Source organism: Haemaphysalis longicornis, unplaced genomic scaffold, assembly GCF_048455015.1.
Source record: "Haemaphysalis longicornis isolate Haplotype H1 unplaced genomic scaffold, Haemaphysalis longicornis Haplotype H1 scaffold_10, whole genome shotgun sequence".
In the NCBI taxonomy this organism is placed as follows: Eukaryota; Metazoa; Arthropoda; class Arachnida; order Ixodida; family Ixodidae; genus Haemaphysalis; species Haemaphysalis longicornis.
The window spans coordinates 152,405,540-152,421,914 of NW_027526204.1; the positions used below are offsets into that span (position 1 = coordinate 152,405,540).

General features: G+C 50.1%; 3 protein-coding genes across 3 annotated transcripts in view; 2 read left to right on the forward strand and 1 right to left on the reverse strand.

Moving 5' to 3' along the window:
* Positions 1 to 16,375, reverse strand: part of Nd-13b (NADH dehydrogenase (ubiquinone) subunit ND-13B) — a 383,813-nt gene that overhangs the window by 282,013 nt on the left and 85,425 nt on the right. The gene's annotated exons all lie outside the window — the stretch shown is intronic.
* LOC144158011 (uncharacterized) lies at positions 2,669 to 5,295 on the forward strand. Its single transcript, XM_077688701.1, has one exon. It carries the CDS (start codon positions 4,157 to 4,159, stop codon positions 5,177 to 5,179), a length of 1,023 nt encoding a protein of 340 aa, XP_077544827.1. The 5' UTR covers positions 2,669 to 4,156; the 3' UTR covers positions 5,180 to 5,295.
* Positions 5,341 to 16,375, forward strand: part of LOC144160155 (transmembrane reductase CYB561D2-like) — a 42,143-nt gene continuing 31,108 nt past the window's right edge. The window contains exon 1 of the mRNA XM_077691752.1: positions 5,341 to 5,449. Within this exon, the coding sequence (XP_077547878.1) occupies positions 5,350 to 5,449 (100 nt within the window). The 5' untranslated portion in view covers positions 5,341 to 5,349. The remainder of the gene's footprint in view (positions 5,450 to 16,375) is intronic.

Here is a 16,375-nt window from a genome sequence, read left to right on the forward strand (position 1 = left end):
GTACTTTGCGACAGCATAATTTAAGTACTGGGTGTGCTGGGTGACGACGTTCTGCAAGCTTTTAAGATTGCAAACAAAGTTGAAAAAAGTGTTGCAGGGTCCCTTTAACACATGTCGCTAACAGACGTTTTTAAGTCGAGGGCCTCGACGCGTTCATTATAGGTCCACCAATAGTTATCTGGACACGAGGATCGGCCGCGGTTTAGGGGACGCGTGTCGGGCTCGCATTCAGTACAGCCGGGTTGGAACCGCAGGCCTAAATTAATATTTCGTTACTTTCATCCTCCTTGCGTTGTCGGGCTCGGTCACGCCGGCGCCAGATTTTCATGTGATGTGACATCTATCGCTTTCGCATTGAAAGCAAACGAAAATGTGCGCTTTTCAAGGAGGAACTCCGATATAAGATGCGAACTCATTCTTCCGTTTCTCATTTTTTTTGTCACGTTTCTTCGCTGCTAGATAATTTAGTGGCGCTTTCAAGGCGTCAAGGTTCTGGTAACAATTAGTTTCTTGAAATAAAGTTTCTCTTTAAATGGATTTTCAATAAACATGTGACGTTCACATCAACCACCTAATTTCGGAACTGCATTAAGCGGTCGGACTTTTCTATCGTAATCGCAAAGTATTCTCGCACATGAAACTGTTTTGTTAATACAGTATTCATTATTATGTTCGCACTTCATTGCATGTACTACTATATATGACTATTGTTTTGGCGCTCTTTGCCCCCGTTGGCCTTGCGCCATAAACATCCAACCATCATCATCATCATCATTGGATGTACTATGTTACGGGGTGCTGCAACACAAATTAAAAAAAAATACCTGTAATTCTAAATAATTTTGCGCGAACTGAAAGAAAAAAAAAACGGTCCTATATTTTATCATACCGTTGTTTGTTAAACAGAAAATGATGCCAATAACGAGAACGTTTTGCTGACGGCTGCATTGCCCTATACAGTCGGACACGGATATAGAACATGGATATATCGCATTATTGTCTATATCGAACTGTCTGAGCATCCCCTTGGAAACCCCTTGCAAAAGTATAGCGCTGTTGTACGCGTATATCGAACTCTCGATCACGAACACATTCGATATATCGAACGCTGCGCCCCAATTGCCCCTGCAAGTGCGCTTCTCCTGATGCGGTGGATGTGATGATGACGGTGACTTCTCCTGCCGCATTCGGTTTCTGGCATGTTTTCTGCATGCTCGAGCGGTTTTCAGTGGTTGATCGCGCAGGGGGACCCATGTGGCGTGTTACGTGTTTTTGTCCACGGCCCACGTTTCGGAGCCATGGCCGGAAAAGCGGAAGACTTTGGATTTCTGAACTTATGCACAGAAAAAGAAGCAAGCGAAGGTTAAAGATTTTGTTTTTTGTGTTAACTTGTCGTTATCGTAGCGGTGTGGCTCTGAATTTACCGGGCTGTGAGGAACATATCGGTAAGGTACCGCTTGTAGCGACTTTGAAAAGCTCTCAGTGATGTGCGGAGTTTTCAAATACGCTTCAGATAGGCATATTTCATATTTCCAATTATCGATATATCGAACTATTTTATGATCCCCTTGGAGTTCGATATATCCGTGTTCGACTATATATAAAGAAGATTTATAACCATTGAAATTTTATTCGGAGACTGGCTAGGTTGGCCGCTCGGAGTTTGGCTAGGTTCCGCGGAACATGGACAACAAGAAGTGTAAATCAGTGAAGCGCGGAAAGCTACCGAACTGTGTGCGGTCTTTACGTGCTCGCAAACAGGTTCTTACTCATGCCGAATGAACTGTCAGTACAAAACAGCTTCCCACGGACCAGATCTTCCAGAACCTCCTTCATTGGGTGCTTTCTCTCAGCGTCCTAAGCCATTTCCGCTCTACTAAGGTTATTATTTATTCTCCTTAATATTGTTCGTATATCATCATCAGCAGCAGCAGCCTACTCATGTCCACTGCGGGACTAAGGAGCTCCAGCCGCTTCTGTCCTGCGCTGTTCATATCTGGCTGGGCTGTTTTATTAACTTGCAAGGTGTTGATGTCCCTGTGCTGTCTCCCCTGCGCAACTATAGTTTCGCGTGATTTGTTTCATTTAAGCGATACTGGAACAGTCCAATGATGTTGCTTTAATCACCTGGGTGTATTTTTAAGCGAATATATATCGATTCCTCGAATTTATTTTTTATTCGTAGCTGTCGGCCTTTTGTGTCCGTTATTTTCGAGCAGATACTCCGGGTAAAGAATGGGCATCATCACGTTCACGCCCACTGCACAACGAAGGCGTCTCCCGCTGACTCCCCCTGCGGCTGTCCCGCGCCGCCCGAGTCCATTCTCTGCCCCCGAACTTAGATCCATCCCTCCATCGAGCTAACGGTATTCCCCCACTTCTAGCCTCGTCTCTCGGTCGCCACTCTGTTGCCCTGGTGCTCCAACGGTTGTAATTTCGTCTCCCCACATGGCCACCCCAAGTCCGTTTCTTAACTCCTTCAGCCCTGATTTTTTTTATTTCAAGTAAAACAATGTTTTCTGTAAATTTTCCTAAATGTTAAGGCCCCCTGAGCCCCCCCCCCCCCCCCCCCCCCCCTGAACAAAACATAGAGCTGGTAGTGCAAGCATTATCTTATGTATTATTGAGGCAAGTAGTTAGGTGAACTGGCAGTTAAAAATTTCGTGTTGAGTAGAAACATATTTTTTGCATGTTTACCCGAAATGAGCCTGAAAACAAACATTGAGCTTTGTAGTGCACGTTTTTGTGGATTTATGGACTTGGTAATAAAGCTAGGACCTCCGTTTCTTCAGCCTCAATGTCGTCGTCTTCACCCGAGCTGCTTCTTTGTAGCGTCCAGATCGAAAGGGCTGTCGACGCGGCCCGAGCTTAAGGCATCCTGGAATGAGGACGCCCCTCTGAAACATTTCCTTGATTTAATTAAAGTTTATTCTCTCTCTCTCCAGCTCCGCTAAAACGCAACAACGGTGATGTCTATCGCAATATGCATTCTTGAAAAACAATCACCCAGAAAACTAGCAGATTTCGTTTTGTTCTGTATGCGCTAGAAAAAAGTTTATGTGGTGGCCTCAATTGACGCCGCCAGGGCCGAAAGGGTTACTTTAAGCTGATGTCTTCCACCCGGGTTTGTACCCTGATCAAGGACGCTCATTTCCTGTCCCTAAGCGTTGTTCAAATGTATTTGCGCCCTGCATGTTTTCCATGAAAAGCTGTCGGTCCTTAAGGTCAACTATGTTTGTTCAGCAAGCAACCTTGAAAGGTAACTTCGGAAAAGGCGACTGTTTACGGTCAGGGTGCCCTTGCTTCCTGATGGTCCCTTTCTGAAGTGTTTAGGAGCCGTGCTCAAAGTTGTCACTAAGCAGTTTCTGCTTTGTGTCCCTTGTCCACATCCCTGCATTACACTGAGCCAAGGTTCCGGAAGAATGTGCGGAAAGACGTGAAGCGCAGTCTCCCACCAACCGAATGTTAATCGCGGTACTGCACACAGCGCTCACTGACTCGGATCTGGTGTGGACGGTGTTTGGCAACAGGTTACTTAAGCCCCGACATGTGGCCGGACCCTGGGTCTCTCGGCCAGGGTTCGGAACGCTCGATGGGCGGCGGCCTTGAAAGCCCAGCTCGTGGGCAGCGCCGCCCTGCAGAGCGGCGGCACACGTCAGCGGTGTGTGCCGGTCAACGTCCGGCCTTCCTTCCCGGCGGCCGTTGCACTCGTTTTCAATGCCAGGTGAACGTCCTCGGCGGCAAACACAAGGAGCCGTTCCGGATTTCTGGGCAATGGGGTCAGCCGCGTTTCTCCGGTGCCAGTGACCCAGTGCGCATCCTGCGCGGTCATCGCTCTCGCGCCGCCGGACGGGGCCTGGGCCCGGGACGGAGGGGGCTGCCCCGTCGGGTGAGGGGAAGGGCTTGTTTTGGAAGCCCGGGAAAGGGCCCGTTACTCGGCGAGGGTCTGTGGGGCAGCGGGAAAGCCGGGCGGCCCGGATGGCGCGGGTCAAGTCGGCGGGAAGGAAAGCGCTGCGCCCTTTCTCCTCCCGGCGGCCCGTTGGCCCCGATGCCGTTAGTCGCGCTCGGTCCGCCGAACAGGACGACAGCGCGCAGAGTCCGCTCCTGATCCAACGGCGCCGCACTGGCCAGGTTCAGGCACCTCCTGCAGCGCTCCATGGCGGCCGCCGGCCCCGGGCCCCAGGCCCAGCCGCCGGAGCCGCCGCCGCCGCCGCCCTCGGAGCCCCCGCAGCAGCAGCAGACGCGCCCCGAAGAAGAAGAGGACGAGGAGAGGGCCAGCAGTCCGCCGCCAGCCCGGCATCCGCAGCCGGAGCCGCAGTCGCCCCCGCACCACCACCACCAGCCGCAGCAGCACCGCGGCGGCGGCGGCGCAGGTGAGCCCCGGCCGGGGCCGGCGGCGGCAAGCGGTGGCAATTGGCCGCTTCCTGAGCTGGGCCGTTTCCTGCTTGGGGCGCCCAACGAGTCTCTTCCTGCGGCCCGCTCGTGTCGCGCGGCCGCCGCCATGGAGAGCAACATCACGCTGTGGCAGTTCCTGCTCGAGTTGCTGCTCAGCCAGCGCTACAGCCACATGATCACCTGGACCAACGAGGACGGCGAGTTCAAGCTCGTCAACGCCGAGGAAGTGGCCCGGCTGTGGGGGCTGCGCAAGAACAAGCACAACATGAACTACGACAAGCTGAGCCGGGCGCTGCGCTACTACTACGACAAGAACATCATCAAGAAGGTGCTGGGCCAGAAGTTCGTCTACCGCTTCGTCTCGTTCCCCGAGATCGTCAAGACGGAGAACAAGATCCCCTTCCACGTCAAGATGGAGAGCATGGCGCAGGCGCCTCAGGACCTCAGCCTCAAGGGGCGCGAGCGCAAGCGCTCGCTCTCGGACGAGGACGAGCCGGCGGCCGACGACGTCTCTTCCACCAGCAGCGGCGGCGGCAAGCGCGCCCGGCCGGAGTCCGACACCGACTCCTGCCCGTCGCCCGGCAGCGGCGGGCCCCCCTGCAACCTGGCGCCCTTCCTGGCCGCGGCGCACCGCAAGCTCGCGCTGCCCCTCTACCCGCCCTTCGCCACGAGGCCCTTCACGCTGCCGCCCTTCCCGCCGCTCGGGCCGTTCGGGCCCTACGCGCCGTTCGAGCCGCAGCTCGTCTTCTCACCCGCCGCCAAGTCCATCCCCGTGCTGCAGTGACACCGCCCGAGCGCTGGACGCCGGGCAGTGCCGAACTATATTGCCGTGTACAGATATGCGCCGTGTGGCTTTTGCTCTGTAGTGCAGACGCCGCAATAAAGCGAAGGGGCGCGCCCCCTGTTGGAAGCTAATTGCGCGCCACGAGCGTTGGGTGCTGTCGGCCAAGGGCAATGCCGCCCAAGAATGCCAGGTACCTGCGAGTGTACGAGGCCGGTCTCGCAATCGCCACGTTATTCTTCATGTTCGTCGTGTTCCTCGCGGGACTGGAAGGTGAGTACCGTGCATGTGCGCCGCTGCTCGGATACGCTCGGCGCATGAGTTCCACGGACGGGAATCGCCGCCATTGAGTTATCACTACAATTGCCGCGTCGACACTGTTTGCTGTTTTCACGGGCAGATGGCGTAGCGGTGTTCTTTGTTTGTTTGTTTCTTCACGGGTGCGAGCTTCAAGAGCGGGGCGTGTTGGAAATACTCAGCGGCGCGGATTTGCTGCGAATATGCAGGCAGTGACGCTTAGTAAACCCTTGGAGCGAGCAAGTTGAACAACAAGATTATTTGATTGATTAAGTGGTTTAACGCGCCGTAGCTCCACTTGGGCTGTGAGGCGTGCCGTAGTGGAGGGCTCCGGATTTATTTTGACCACCTGGGGATCTTGAACCTGCGCCGAAATCTCGAACACATGGGCGCGGCCGGAAATTGAGCCCGCGTCATTGGGCTCAGCAGCACCAGGGGTTCATCCAGAATTTCTATTTGGGGTTCGAAATCCTCCTGGGGGGTTGTTGGGGGGTGTGTATCCCTGAGCAGCACGACGCCATATCCACTGAGCCACCGCGGCGGATAAGGTTATTTATGTATACATAATATTTTGCGTGACTGAGGCAGCATAGGCGCTGCTTGCAAGCTGTACAGCTTTTTGTTGCTGTTGTAGATTGTGCACCTTTGCAAAGTGCCCCATCGGGCACAATGTGACGCTAGCTACGACTTTCCTATTGGACTAAATTGATTTGCAGAGGCTTTCGCCACAGAACAGGGAGGATTTTAGAGAAGCAAAGGTCTAGCTTTGCCTGTAGTGCCAGAAAAAGCGTAGTGGCGGCGTCGTGAACTACCCAGTACGCCCGCTTGATGGCGCTGTAAACACGGCTTTGTAAACATGGCGGATGCTTTTTGCACAGGCCGCTTGAGCTCCTTAATAACATGGCTGCCCTCGCACGGCGGCCGCCGGCTCGCTGCTCCACGGCCGGACTCGACTCTCCTCCTCCCGCGCGCGAAAGGGGCGTCGAGTCCGGCCGTGGCTGCTCCTGCTGGCTCCTGGCTGGCACGCTGGTCGCGTGTTTACTTGCGCCGCGCTAGTGAAGTGATGTTACGCCAGGTGACCAGATGGCCTCGACTGGCACAGACCACAGTGAGCAGCAAGTGAGAACAAATCGTTTATTGACATCCGCAAGTTTACAGAGGCCAGGACATCATTTCATTTCGATCGCTGCAATTGTACGTCGCTTTCGTGACAACATTTTTTTTTTTTGCCATAACAACTCGTTCACTTGCGCTAAGATTTCGAACGAAGGGCACAAATGAAGTATTGACGGCGACAACGGTTCCCTTTGCACCGTCTTTCTGGCGGAGTGCATAACACTCACCTTCTGTTGGAAGAATCGAATATTCTGGCCTCGACAGCTGCCTTCCGATGCGGAATTTCCCACATTTGTCATTCCACAAGCACTCAATTCCCGTGTTTTGCCAGTCCTCTCAACAACTGATGGACGCAAAAGCACATAACAGCAATAACAGTCACGAAACCGGTGCTCCGCGCACATTGAAACGGTCGGCCGTTGCAGCGGTTTCAATTTGAATTGGCGGCTTTGTGGTTGCGAATTCAGAAACGAGGTGGTGCACCAGTCGGCTGTTCGTAAAAAGTTGCGTACATTTTTGCTCAACGGATGTTTGATGCGGAACTTGTTAATAGTATTTTTAAATAACACATTGTAAGCGAACTGTGTGGGCTCTTTGAGTCACGGAATGAATGTTTTGTATTCTATACCAAAAGTAACATTTTGCCTGCGCCGTCTGGTGGGCTTGATGGTCGAAAACAGCGCTTTAGGTTGGTCACGTGGGGCGTCGATTTTTACGCCGCCTATAGGGAAGACAGGGAACGTCCAAGCTTGAGAGGCCTGCTTTCGCCCTGCAGTGAGCCTCGGTAGGCTGTTGTTGTTGATGATGATGATGATGATGATTTGCGCCATTTACCTCGTTGCGAAATTGCTTTGATTTTCTGTCCTTTTTTCGTACAAAATCGCTGGCAAAGTTTCGTACGCACGCGTCGGCTGCTATGGCCTGCAGTTTCTCGTTTTTATTACTGCAAGTACCCGCTGTGTGGATCTATATTGTTGGCACACGGACGTAGGGCCCACGCACCACAGGTAGCACCGGGCTCGCTTGCTGCACAGGTAAGCTGACAAGTGGGAAGCGCAGTGCAAACCAGCTCGTCATCTGCTGCTCATCGCTTCGCGATTCGCGCGTCTGCGGAGTGCCGCAGTTTCGAATAATGTGTTGAAATGTCCTTCCACCGTGAATTTAACGCACGACGGCATAAAATCTGCTACACCCATTTATTAAAATGTGCGTGCAGCGTCCGCGGCAGATTCAGCGCTCACGCATAAAAGCGGCCACCGACGCGGTATGCAGGCGCTACCTCGTGAGTGTAAGGGCAATGGCAATGGAAATTATCTCTGTGCAATGGAAAGAGCGGCCATGGGAGAGACGCAGCTAACGGTAAATGAGTCGCTACTCCAACGAACGGTACTACGGAGCTTCAGTGCCGAAGTTAGCGCCTCATTCTTGGGCTGCTTAAACGCAAAAGTTTTGCGTCTGTCTGTGTGTCCCTCGATTGAGCCGCGAGGACAGAAGTGACGATTCTTGAACGAGGCGTTTATATTATAAAAGCAAGACAATTCAAACTACTAAACCTGGAGGCAATATACTTGTCAACATTGTTGAGCAAAAAGAAAACATGAGGCATATTTGAGGCAAGACGTATATACATGAGCGACATTTGCATCGTTGTTTTAATTAAATATACCTAATAGCTTGATTTTTGCGGAAGAAAATAAAAAATAGGCCTTGAAAAATTTTTCACATTACGATGATGCTTAGCGGCTTCCCCTTTGTAACGGGGTGACGTTGCAAGGCGACCTCAGTCGTAGCGCCACTGTATAATCACCTCGCCATTTTTTTTAAATGGCGAGGTGATTTCCCTTTTCCCTTTATGGAATTTTCAGGCTAGTCTAACATCTTTGTTTTTTCAGTGCCCAATGCATTAATTTTTCTGCGCCGTCACAAGTCTTATTAGGAGGTTTAGGAATGTTTGGAAGGTTCACAAAGGAAGGATATTTTCTTCAGGCTGTAAGGCATACAGTACCTTCTTCATAAATTGTCTTTCGTTATGGCTGTGTTGAATCTCCCACTGGCTATGCGCCGGTCATCATCATAATCACCATCATGGTGTAGTCAGTGTCAGTAAAGTTATCGTCCCCGCTAAGGGCAGCCATGGCCCAGGCCGTAATATTTTCCGGTGCCGAAACCCGGGAGGATGACCGCACGCGACGACAAAGGAGACCACCTACGCCCCCTCCGGCTTGAGGTTCCTGGAACCCCGCGATTTCGACTGTTGTTCCGCTGATCAGCCCCGCCTTCAGCCGGAGGTCAGCATGGCTGGCCCTGATTTCGTACCGACGATCGACCGTATGCATGCGACGGATAAGTTGCACCGAAAGCGACGTACCCTTCGCGACGCAAATACCAGACTGCTCAAGGCAGCAAACGATCTTCTTGAAGCCGTCTCAGCGACTCCTCACGACCTTCAAGAGGCCATTGACCTTCTCCAAAGTAAGGACAGCGCACTTTATGAGGTGGAGCAGGGAATCATCAATCTTCTTGACCCTGAGGAGGTTGAACGTGCCTACTTCGACGCATTGGCGTACCGAGGACATATATGTTGTGCCCTCAACAAGCTGCGCTCCGCCTTGAAGTCTACGAAGGCTGCCGGCCTCAGACATAAGACCGACAGCTATTTCGCCCATCCAGATAACCGTCCTTAACGCGGCTCACGCACATCGACCTCGGCAGTTGCCTTGCCGATGCTACAAGTTTCTGTTTTTAACGGTGAGCCACGTGGGTCCACGCGGATTGAGGAACATGTGGAGACTACGGCCGGCAGTCACCCGAACCTTCCCGATAATGCCAACGTGTGCACTGCGAACCGTTTGGAGCTCTACTTGCCAGCGGAGCAGACAGACGTCTTGACGTTCGCGTCCCTGACGAGGAGCGAACGAAATCAAGGCAGATGCGACCGCTTTGCGCCCACAGTGACGTCCGGTACCTCGGCTCAGACTGGTGTGAGGCCAGGTGATCCTCTCCAGAACTACTGCGCTACGACGGTGGTGCAAGAACCCGTTCCATACAACGCAACGTGCGACGCAGAGAAGGGCTGCCCACCTCAATCAGAAAAGGATGGGACGATCAAGAGCAATTTGTCCAGAAGCGGTTCCGGTTTTTCCGTGAAAAAAAAAAAAAAAAAAAAAAAACAAGCCGTCGTTGCAGCCCAGGATTCAACATCCAAGGCTGAAGATTGGGCTAAACCCAAGGACATACATGCAGGTAGGACCCAGAACCGAGATAGCATCCAGCGTCCCAACGAGAGGTATTTGTGAAGAACGCGAGGCTACGTCAGCCACAGATAACGTCTCGGCTGCTTCCGTGCAAATGGAAGACAAAAAAAAAACAAAAAAAAAAACGTGAGGTTAAAGGAGTACTGACACGAAATTTCAAAGCTGAGATAACTATGTAAAACGCTTCCTTTTTATCAGGAGATATCTCCCAGCAAGTTTCAACAGCAACCGTTCCGCGAAACATATTTAAAATCCGTTTTAATCTTCGCCCCCACGAGAAAGCCCAGAGCGGACTGACATGACATCATCTGCTACATGCCCCAAACTGCCGACGTCGGGGCTCCCGTGACGAAGCCGACGCGCTGGCGGTGGTTGGCGCGCGCTGCTAGGGCGTGTGTACACGTCATGGTTTTGGGACTGACGTCATGCTGCCCGGGCCTGTGGGGACGGCGAAGACCTCAGCCGGTCTGGGCGCGCGCGTGCGCTCGCTCGCGCGCGCTTCCAGAGAGGCAGCGATACGGCAAGAATGGTGACGTCACGTGATACATCCTGTCATGGCGGCCGCTCGTCGTTTTTTTGTCGAAACCGAAACTGGTACGAATAAACGACGCCGTAAATGAATGTTTACGCTGCGCTCGACCGTCTAATCTGTAATTATATGATTAGTAGGCTGGTAGGCACGCATAGCAGCGAAAAAAACCTAACACGAAAATTTCGTGTCAGTACTCCTTTAAGTACGGGAAAGAAATGATATAGCCGCCATCGTTTGAGTTTGAGTATATGTTAGTTCCAGAGCTTTTGAAGGGCGAGTCCTTACCGGAAGCTCGTGGAGCCCGATCAGCTCAAACCGTCGAAGTAATGCAGGAACTTACTTGCAGTCACGCGAGAAGCTGACTCGTTCCAACTCACCTAAGTTGGAAAAGCTGAGAAGCCTTTGCTAATTACTCCAGTCTCATGCGAGGAGGCTACGATACCAGTTCGAGAAGTTACAGAGCCATATTTTCATTTGATAACCACGAAATTCAACTAATTGGAAACAGAAATTACACAAAAGCAAACCCAAGTAAGGCGCAAGACTGATTTGGGAACACCGCTCGACACGGTGTACCAGAGCTACAGCAACGGCGAAAATTTCAGAATTGCCCGACAAGACCGTCACTACAATTTCTATAAATACACGGGACTCGAAACGTTTCATCGAGCTTGGAGCACAGTTCGGTTGTTGAAAGCTTCATATTGGCGGCGCTCGGCAGTCCTGAAAGCTGCGAGACGGCGGATTCACCGCTGGAAGCAAAAGAGGTGACAGCAATTCAGGGCACATTTCGAAGGAATGACCTTATGAAAGGAAAACCAATATACTATGATTACGGACTAATCGTTCAACACCACAAGGATTTTCTCGCGGATGGGAGTGGGGAATAAGATGAGCCGTTTCGAACTGACGAAATTCAGCTACCTGTGGAGCAACAGAGAGTCATAGCGTCGCGTTCTCGCGCACAAGAAGCATTCGTCGTTCCCAGCTGCTCATCCGCCGGAGAAGAAAGCATAGCCATACACAGTGAGGGTTAGAGCAATCTGCGAGATAAGCTGAAAGTCGAACAGCCTGTCACATGCTTCGCCCCCGTTTGGCGCCGTTCGCCGTACCAGGCAGCAGAGGCGTGGCGCCGCAGCGCAAATCTTGCAGTGTCGTGAAGCGCCAAAGATCAAAGCGCTCCCTACTTGCAGACGGCGTGTATCGGATACGCACGTTTAACTTGTGCCGCAGCTTAGAGGTGCCCCAGACATGGCAAAGCGGCGCCTCCGTGCATACTGCTAAGAGAGCCCCACCTGTCGCTCAAGAATTTTTATTTTATTTTATTTACAGTATACTGCGGTCACGGAGGACCATGCAGGTGGGAACATGGTGATGCAGATATACAATTTATGTGGCACGGCAGAAGCCACATGGAGCACAAGCACCCGAAGTAACAAATAGAGAAGGAATAGACGTATCGGCATAGCTAGAAACATTGAAAAACGGTTTAACCCAGCCAAGCAACAAAATAACACACCTTACAGAAGGGTTCAATACACATGACATCAAGAAGACACCATAGAGGTCTCCGAAAACAATGCCAGGTGTGCAGAATACTTTACTGCTAACAACAGATAACAGGGCATCAATAAAACATCAGCCTTTCAAAAGAGACAAAATACAAAGGAAATGTGACAAGGTCGTTAACTGGTAGACTGCGTTTCTAGATCAGTCAGCAGTGCACTCTCAAAAACTCTCACGAAACAATTTTTTCAGACAACGAATTCCAATCAACAAAAGATAGGAAAAAATGAATATTTAACAAGGTTCGTGCGAGTTTGATAAGGAAGTATGTTATGCGCATGCCGATTTCTGGATGTGCGACTCAATAAAGGCTGAATATATGGGCGAGCATTTACGTTCAGTTTGTTGCCATAAAGTAAAAACAAAAATTTAAGTCGGGCTATTTTCCTACGCTGCTCCAGGAAAGGAATCTTATTTACCAGCATAAGGGATGACGGGGAATCTGTTCTCTTATATTTGTTAAATATAAAACGAACCGCCCGTCTCTGTACCATATCGAGTCTATGCTTATCTTTTTGATAGTAGGGGTCCCACACGACGCTCGCGTATTCAATTTTAGGCAAAACAAAGGATCTATAGGCCAGAAGCTTTGCATTGGATGGCGCATTACGCAGTTTATGTCTAAGAAGTCCAAGTTTCCGAGTGGCTGCTGTACAAATGTTTTCAATGTGCGTAGACCATGTAAGTTTGTTCGTGATTGTTACACCTAAATATTTGTATTATGTGGCTTCTGTTACGATATCGTTATTAATTTTGTACGTGAAGGAAAATGGTTGCTTTTTGTTACGCGCAGAAGCACAGTTTTCTCAGAGTTCAGAGACATTGACCAAGTTGTGCACCATTCGTGCATTTTCGCTAGACTGGAGTTTAAAGAAATTTGATCGCCCTGGCATGTCACCTTTTTAAAAATCAAACAATCATCTGCAAACAATATAATCTCAATATCAGGACATACAGCAGCAGTGATATCGTTTACCTACATGAGAAAAAGAATTGGTCCTAAGACGCTTCCCTGGGGCACGCCAGACGTAACTGGTAAACGCCCGGAGAAGCGCCCATTCACATCCACAAACTGAGTTCGGTTGGACAAGTACTGCTTTATCCAATTGATTATAAAGGAGGGGAGGCCAAATCTTTGAAGTTTTATTAAAAGTTTACAATGGGAAACCCGATCAAAAGCTTTGCTAAAACCCAAAAACCCTAAATCAACCTGCCCGGATGTATCAAGGGTTGAAGCGATCTCGTGAATTGTATTGTGAGCTGAGTAGTCTTTGAAAGGCCTTTGCGGAATCCATGCTGGTAATCAGATAGCAATTTATTACGTTCGAGGAAGTCGGCTATGAAATGTACAATGATGTGTTTCAGTATTTTGTAGCAAGATGAAGTCAGTGATATTGGGCGGTAGTTTTCTTTTTGTAAACGGTCTCCTTTTTTATGAACTGCAACTACGCGGGCGATAAGCCAATCATCTGGGATGATAGCCATTTTTAAGCATGAGCGAAAAATAGCGGCGAGGATATGTGACACGGGCTCGGCATACCGGCGCAGAAAAGCATTTGGAATGTTATCCGGTCCGCCTGAAGATTTATCTTTTAAATTCAGTAAAAGTGAAAAGACGCCTTCTACAGAAATAAAGTTATGATCAAAAAGGAAATCACCAAACGACGGAATGTCACTATCAGGCGGAGAGAATACGGAGTGAAAATATTCATTTAAGACGTCAGCTACGCCCCTCGGCTGCGTTATAAGCACATCAGCGTTCTTTTTTTTTTTGTCTATTTGTTTAGATTTCGAGCTTAGAAAGCGCCAGAACTTCTGAGGGTTTGTTTTAATAAAACTAGGCAAGGTAATTTCGAAATATTTGTCTTTTGCACACGACAATGCGCTCTGCAGTTCTTCACGAAGATGACAAAGTGATTCAACATTTGTAACTTTTTTCTTTTTTGCTCGTATAATTCTGCGTTTCAAATGAATAACGTTCCTATCAATCCACGGGTTCTGGCGATTTGTCTTTATACGCCCCGAAGGAACAAAATTTTCAATGCATGTTTTAATAGTTACCTTAAACTTATACCACAGATCAATAGCATCATCGTTTTGCATGTTATCTACAAACCACCAGAGCTCGTCGAGAATCGCGCTGTCATTTGACTGACTGAAGTTTTACAGCAAAGCTGTAAATGGCTAGGATCCAGCAGATCGTCTCCGGTCACAGAGCGATGTGGACAGGAATCGCTAGCGAGCCTAACGCCACGTTGCGGAGTCCACCCCAATCCCCGGAATCGTAAAACTCAGCGCCACACCCCCGGGGCATGGAGAAAATCATACAAAATTAACAAGGTCCTAGGGCCTTCATAGAGCATGCGCCGTGATTACCATACCCGCGCTATAATAGATTTCTACCCACCATTCCTGTGTGTTTTGAAGCGTATGCTACACTGGCCGAGGTTGAGCAGTTTCGCGTGCACCGTGAAGGGCCGTTCTACCACAGAACAGGGAGGATTTCTACGCATGCGCGAGGGGCATTGGATTGGATTCGATTCTGGACAGAAAGTTGGGCTAGTTGGTTGGGCTAAGGGGTGCATTTTACTAGCGCAAAAGACGGACCACACGTCTGTTCGTCCTGTATTCGTCCTAGCGTTCGAGCTGTGTTTTTCTTACTCGTGTGGTCCGTCTTTTGCGCTAGTAAAATGCACGCCTTATGGATTCGATTCGATTCGATTGGCTTGGCTTGGCTTGGATTGGATTTGGATTAGATTAAAGTGGATTATGTTGGATTGTGTGGCGTCATAGCCGCGGCAGACGCACTGGCGCCGGCGCGTGCCCAGGTGTGCGCCTCAATGGTGCAGTAGCCAAGTCTGACGCTGCGTCGGAGCCGCTTAATCGCCGTTTCACGTGGCTCGTGAAGAGCCGTGCTGAGCATGCGCGAGGAGCAGTGACTGGACAGGACTGGACTTTCAGTTAATAACCAAGAACAATGCTCGATCGCAAATTACAAACAAACGTGTTTTGCTTCGTGCACCCCTTGGACTACGACCCAGTCAAACCTTACGTTGAGGCTCGGAATCGCAGCTTTGCTGGCCATCCCTCTTCACGGGGTGGAAGGGCTCTGAATTTTTAAACTGTTTTACTCTTTGGCCGATTCTTCACACAGCTGCCTAAGGTGCAAGAAAAAAGGACTAACTTATGGTCGGATATGCCATCCTCTACGCGCACAGCATAATCAGTAATACTTCTGCTGACAAATACAAGATCTAGTGTTGCGCTCCCACCTTCAGATTCACGGGTGGTTTCATGAACAACCTGAGCTAAATCATTTGTAAGCATGATATCTTGCAATGTACTGTCAAGTAGGTGGGATGTGATGTTGCTAGACCAGTCAGGTGTCGGCAGGTTAAAATCTCCAGCCATAATCAACGATCCGTTCATATGAGCAGACATGTGATTAGATAAGGCCAACAAGAATTCAGGGGGCGAAGAAGGCGGCCTGTACACAGCCCCCAATGTAAGTGCATGTCCCCAACAGTTTATTTTCAAAAATAGGCTTTCGTGGTTTTCTATCTGGGGTAATAGCGTAGCGGAGAGCGTGTTGAATGAATGACTGAATGACTGCTATACTCGCGAACAAACGCAATAATTACTATACCGGCCCGTTTCCAGTATAACAAGAATCAAAACCGATTAATATGTCCAAAAAGCTCTTTATTGTTTTAAAGCAAATCTTTCTACCTCTACCAGCCAATGGTTGTTTAGGGGCGTGCGGGACAATAAACTCCCAGAGCGGCGGAGGAGGCAGCGGGGGGGGGGGGGGGCGGAGCGTTTCACTGTAGATGGCGCGGCGAATTTACCCAGCGTTCCCCGCGCGCCGGAGCTGCTGCTCACCCCGGCGGTAGCGTCGGCGGCACCATTCCGACGGTTTTGTCGTCTGGTTTAGCGACTGTTGTTTTGGGCCTGTTTTGGCGCAGCTTCGCGCCCATTGCGTACCTTCCTTCTCACGACGTGATTAACTTGTTCGACAGCACCTCCTGGGTAACCCGGACCCGACGGAATTATGTGGTTGTACGGCAAAGATACGTTCAGGATTGGTTTCCAGGGTAAAAACAAGATATAGAGACCGCATACAGACATTTGGCCGCTGGAGAAACGCTAGAGAAACGCATTGCTTGCCACTGCTTGCTCCGTTTTCTAAATTGGTGAATAGCAATTCGGTTGTGTTTTAACAGGTATTACAAAAGACGAAAGGGGCAACTGATTCTGATAAATAGCGATTATAAGAGTTCCCTCAACTTTCTCGCAATTCTCAAACTTACTAAACTAACTAGTTTATCGGTATGAGCTAGAATCATCAAGCTCGCATGCCGAATCGTTTCGGTGTCCGCGCTTGTGTCGCGCGGTGGTGTAGCCCCAAGCTAGGACATCAAGATGGCTAGGTTC

Coding starts and splice junctions, on each gene's coding strand:
- LOC144158011 (XM_077688701.1), top strand. CDS start 4,157: ATGGCGGCCGCCGGCCCCGGGCCCCAGGCCCAGCCGCCGGAGCCGCCG.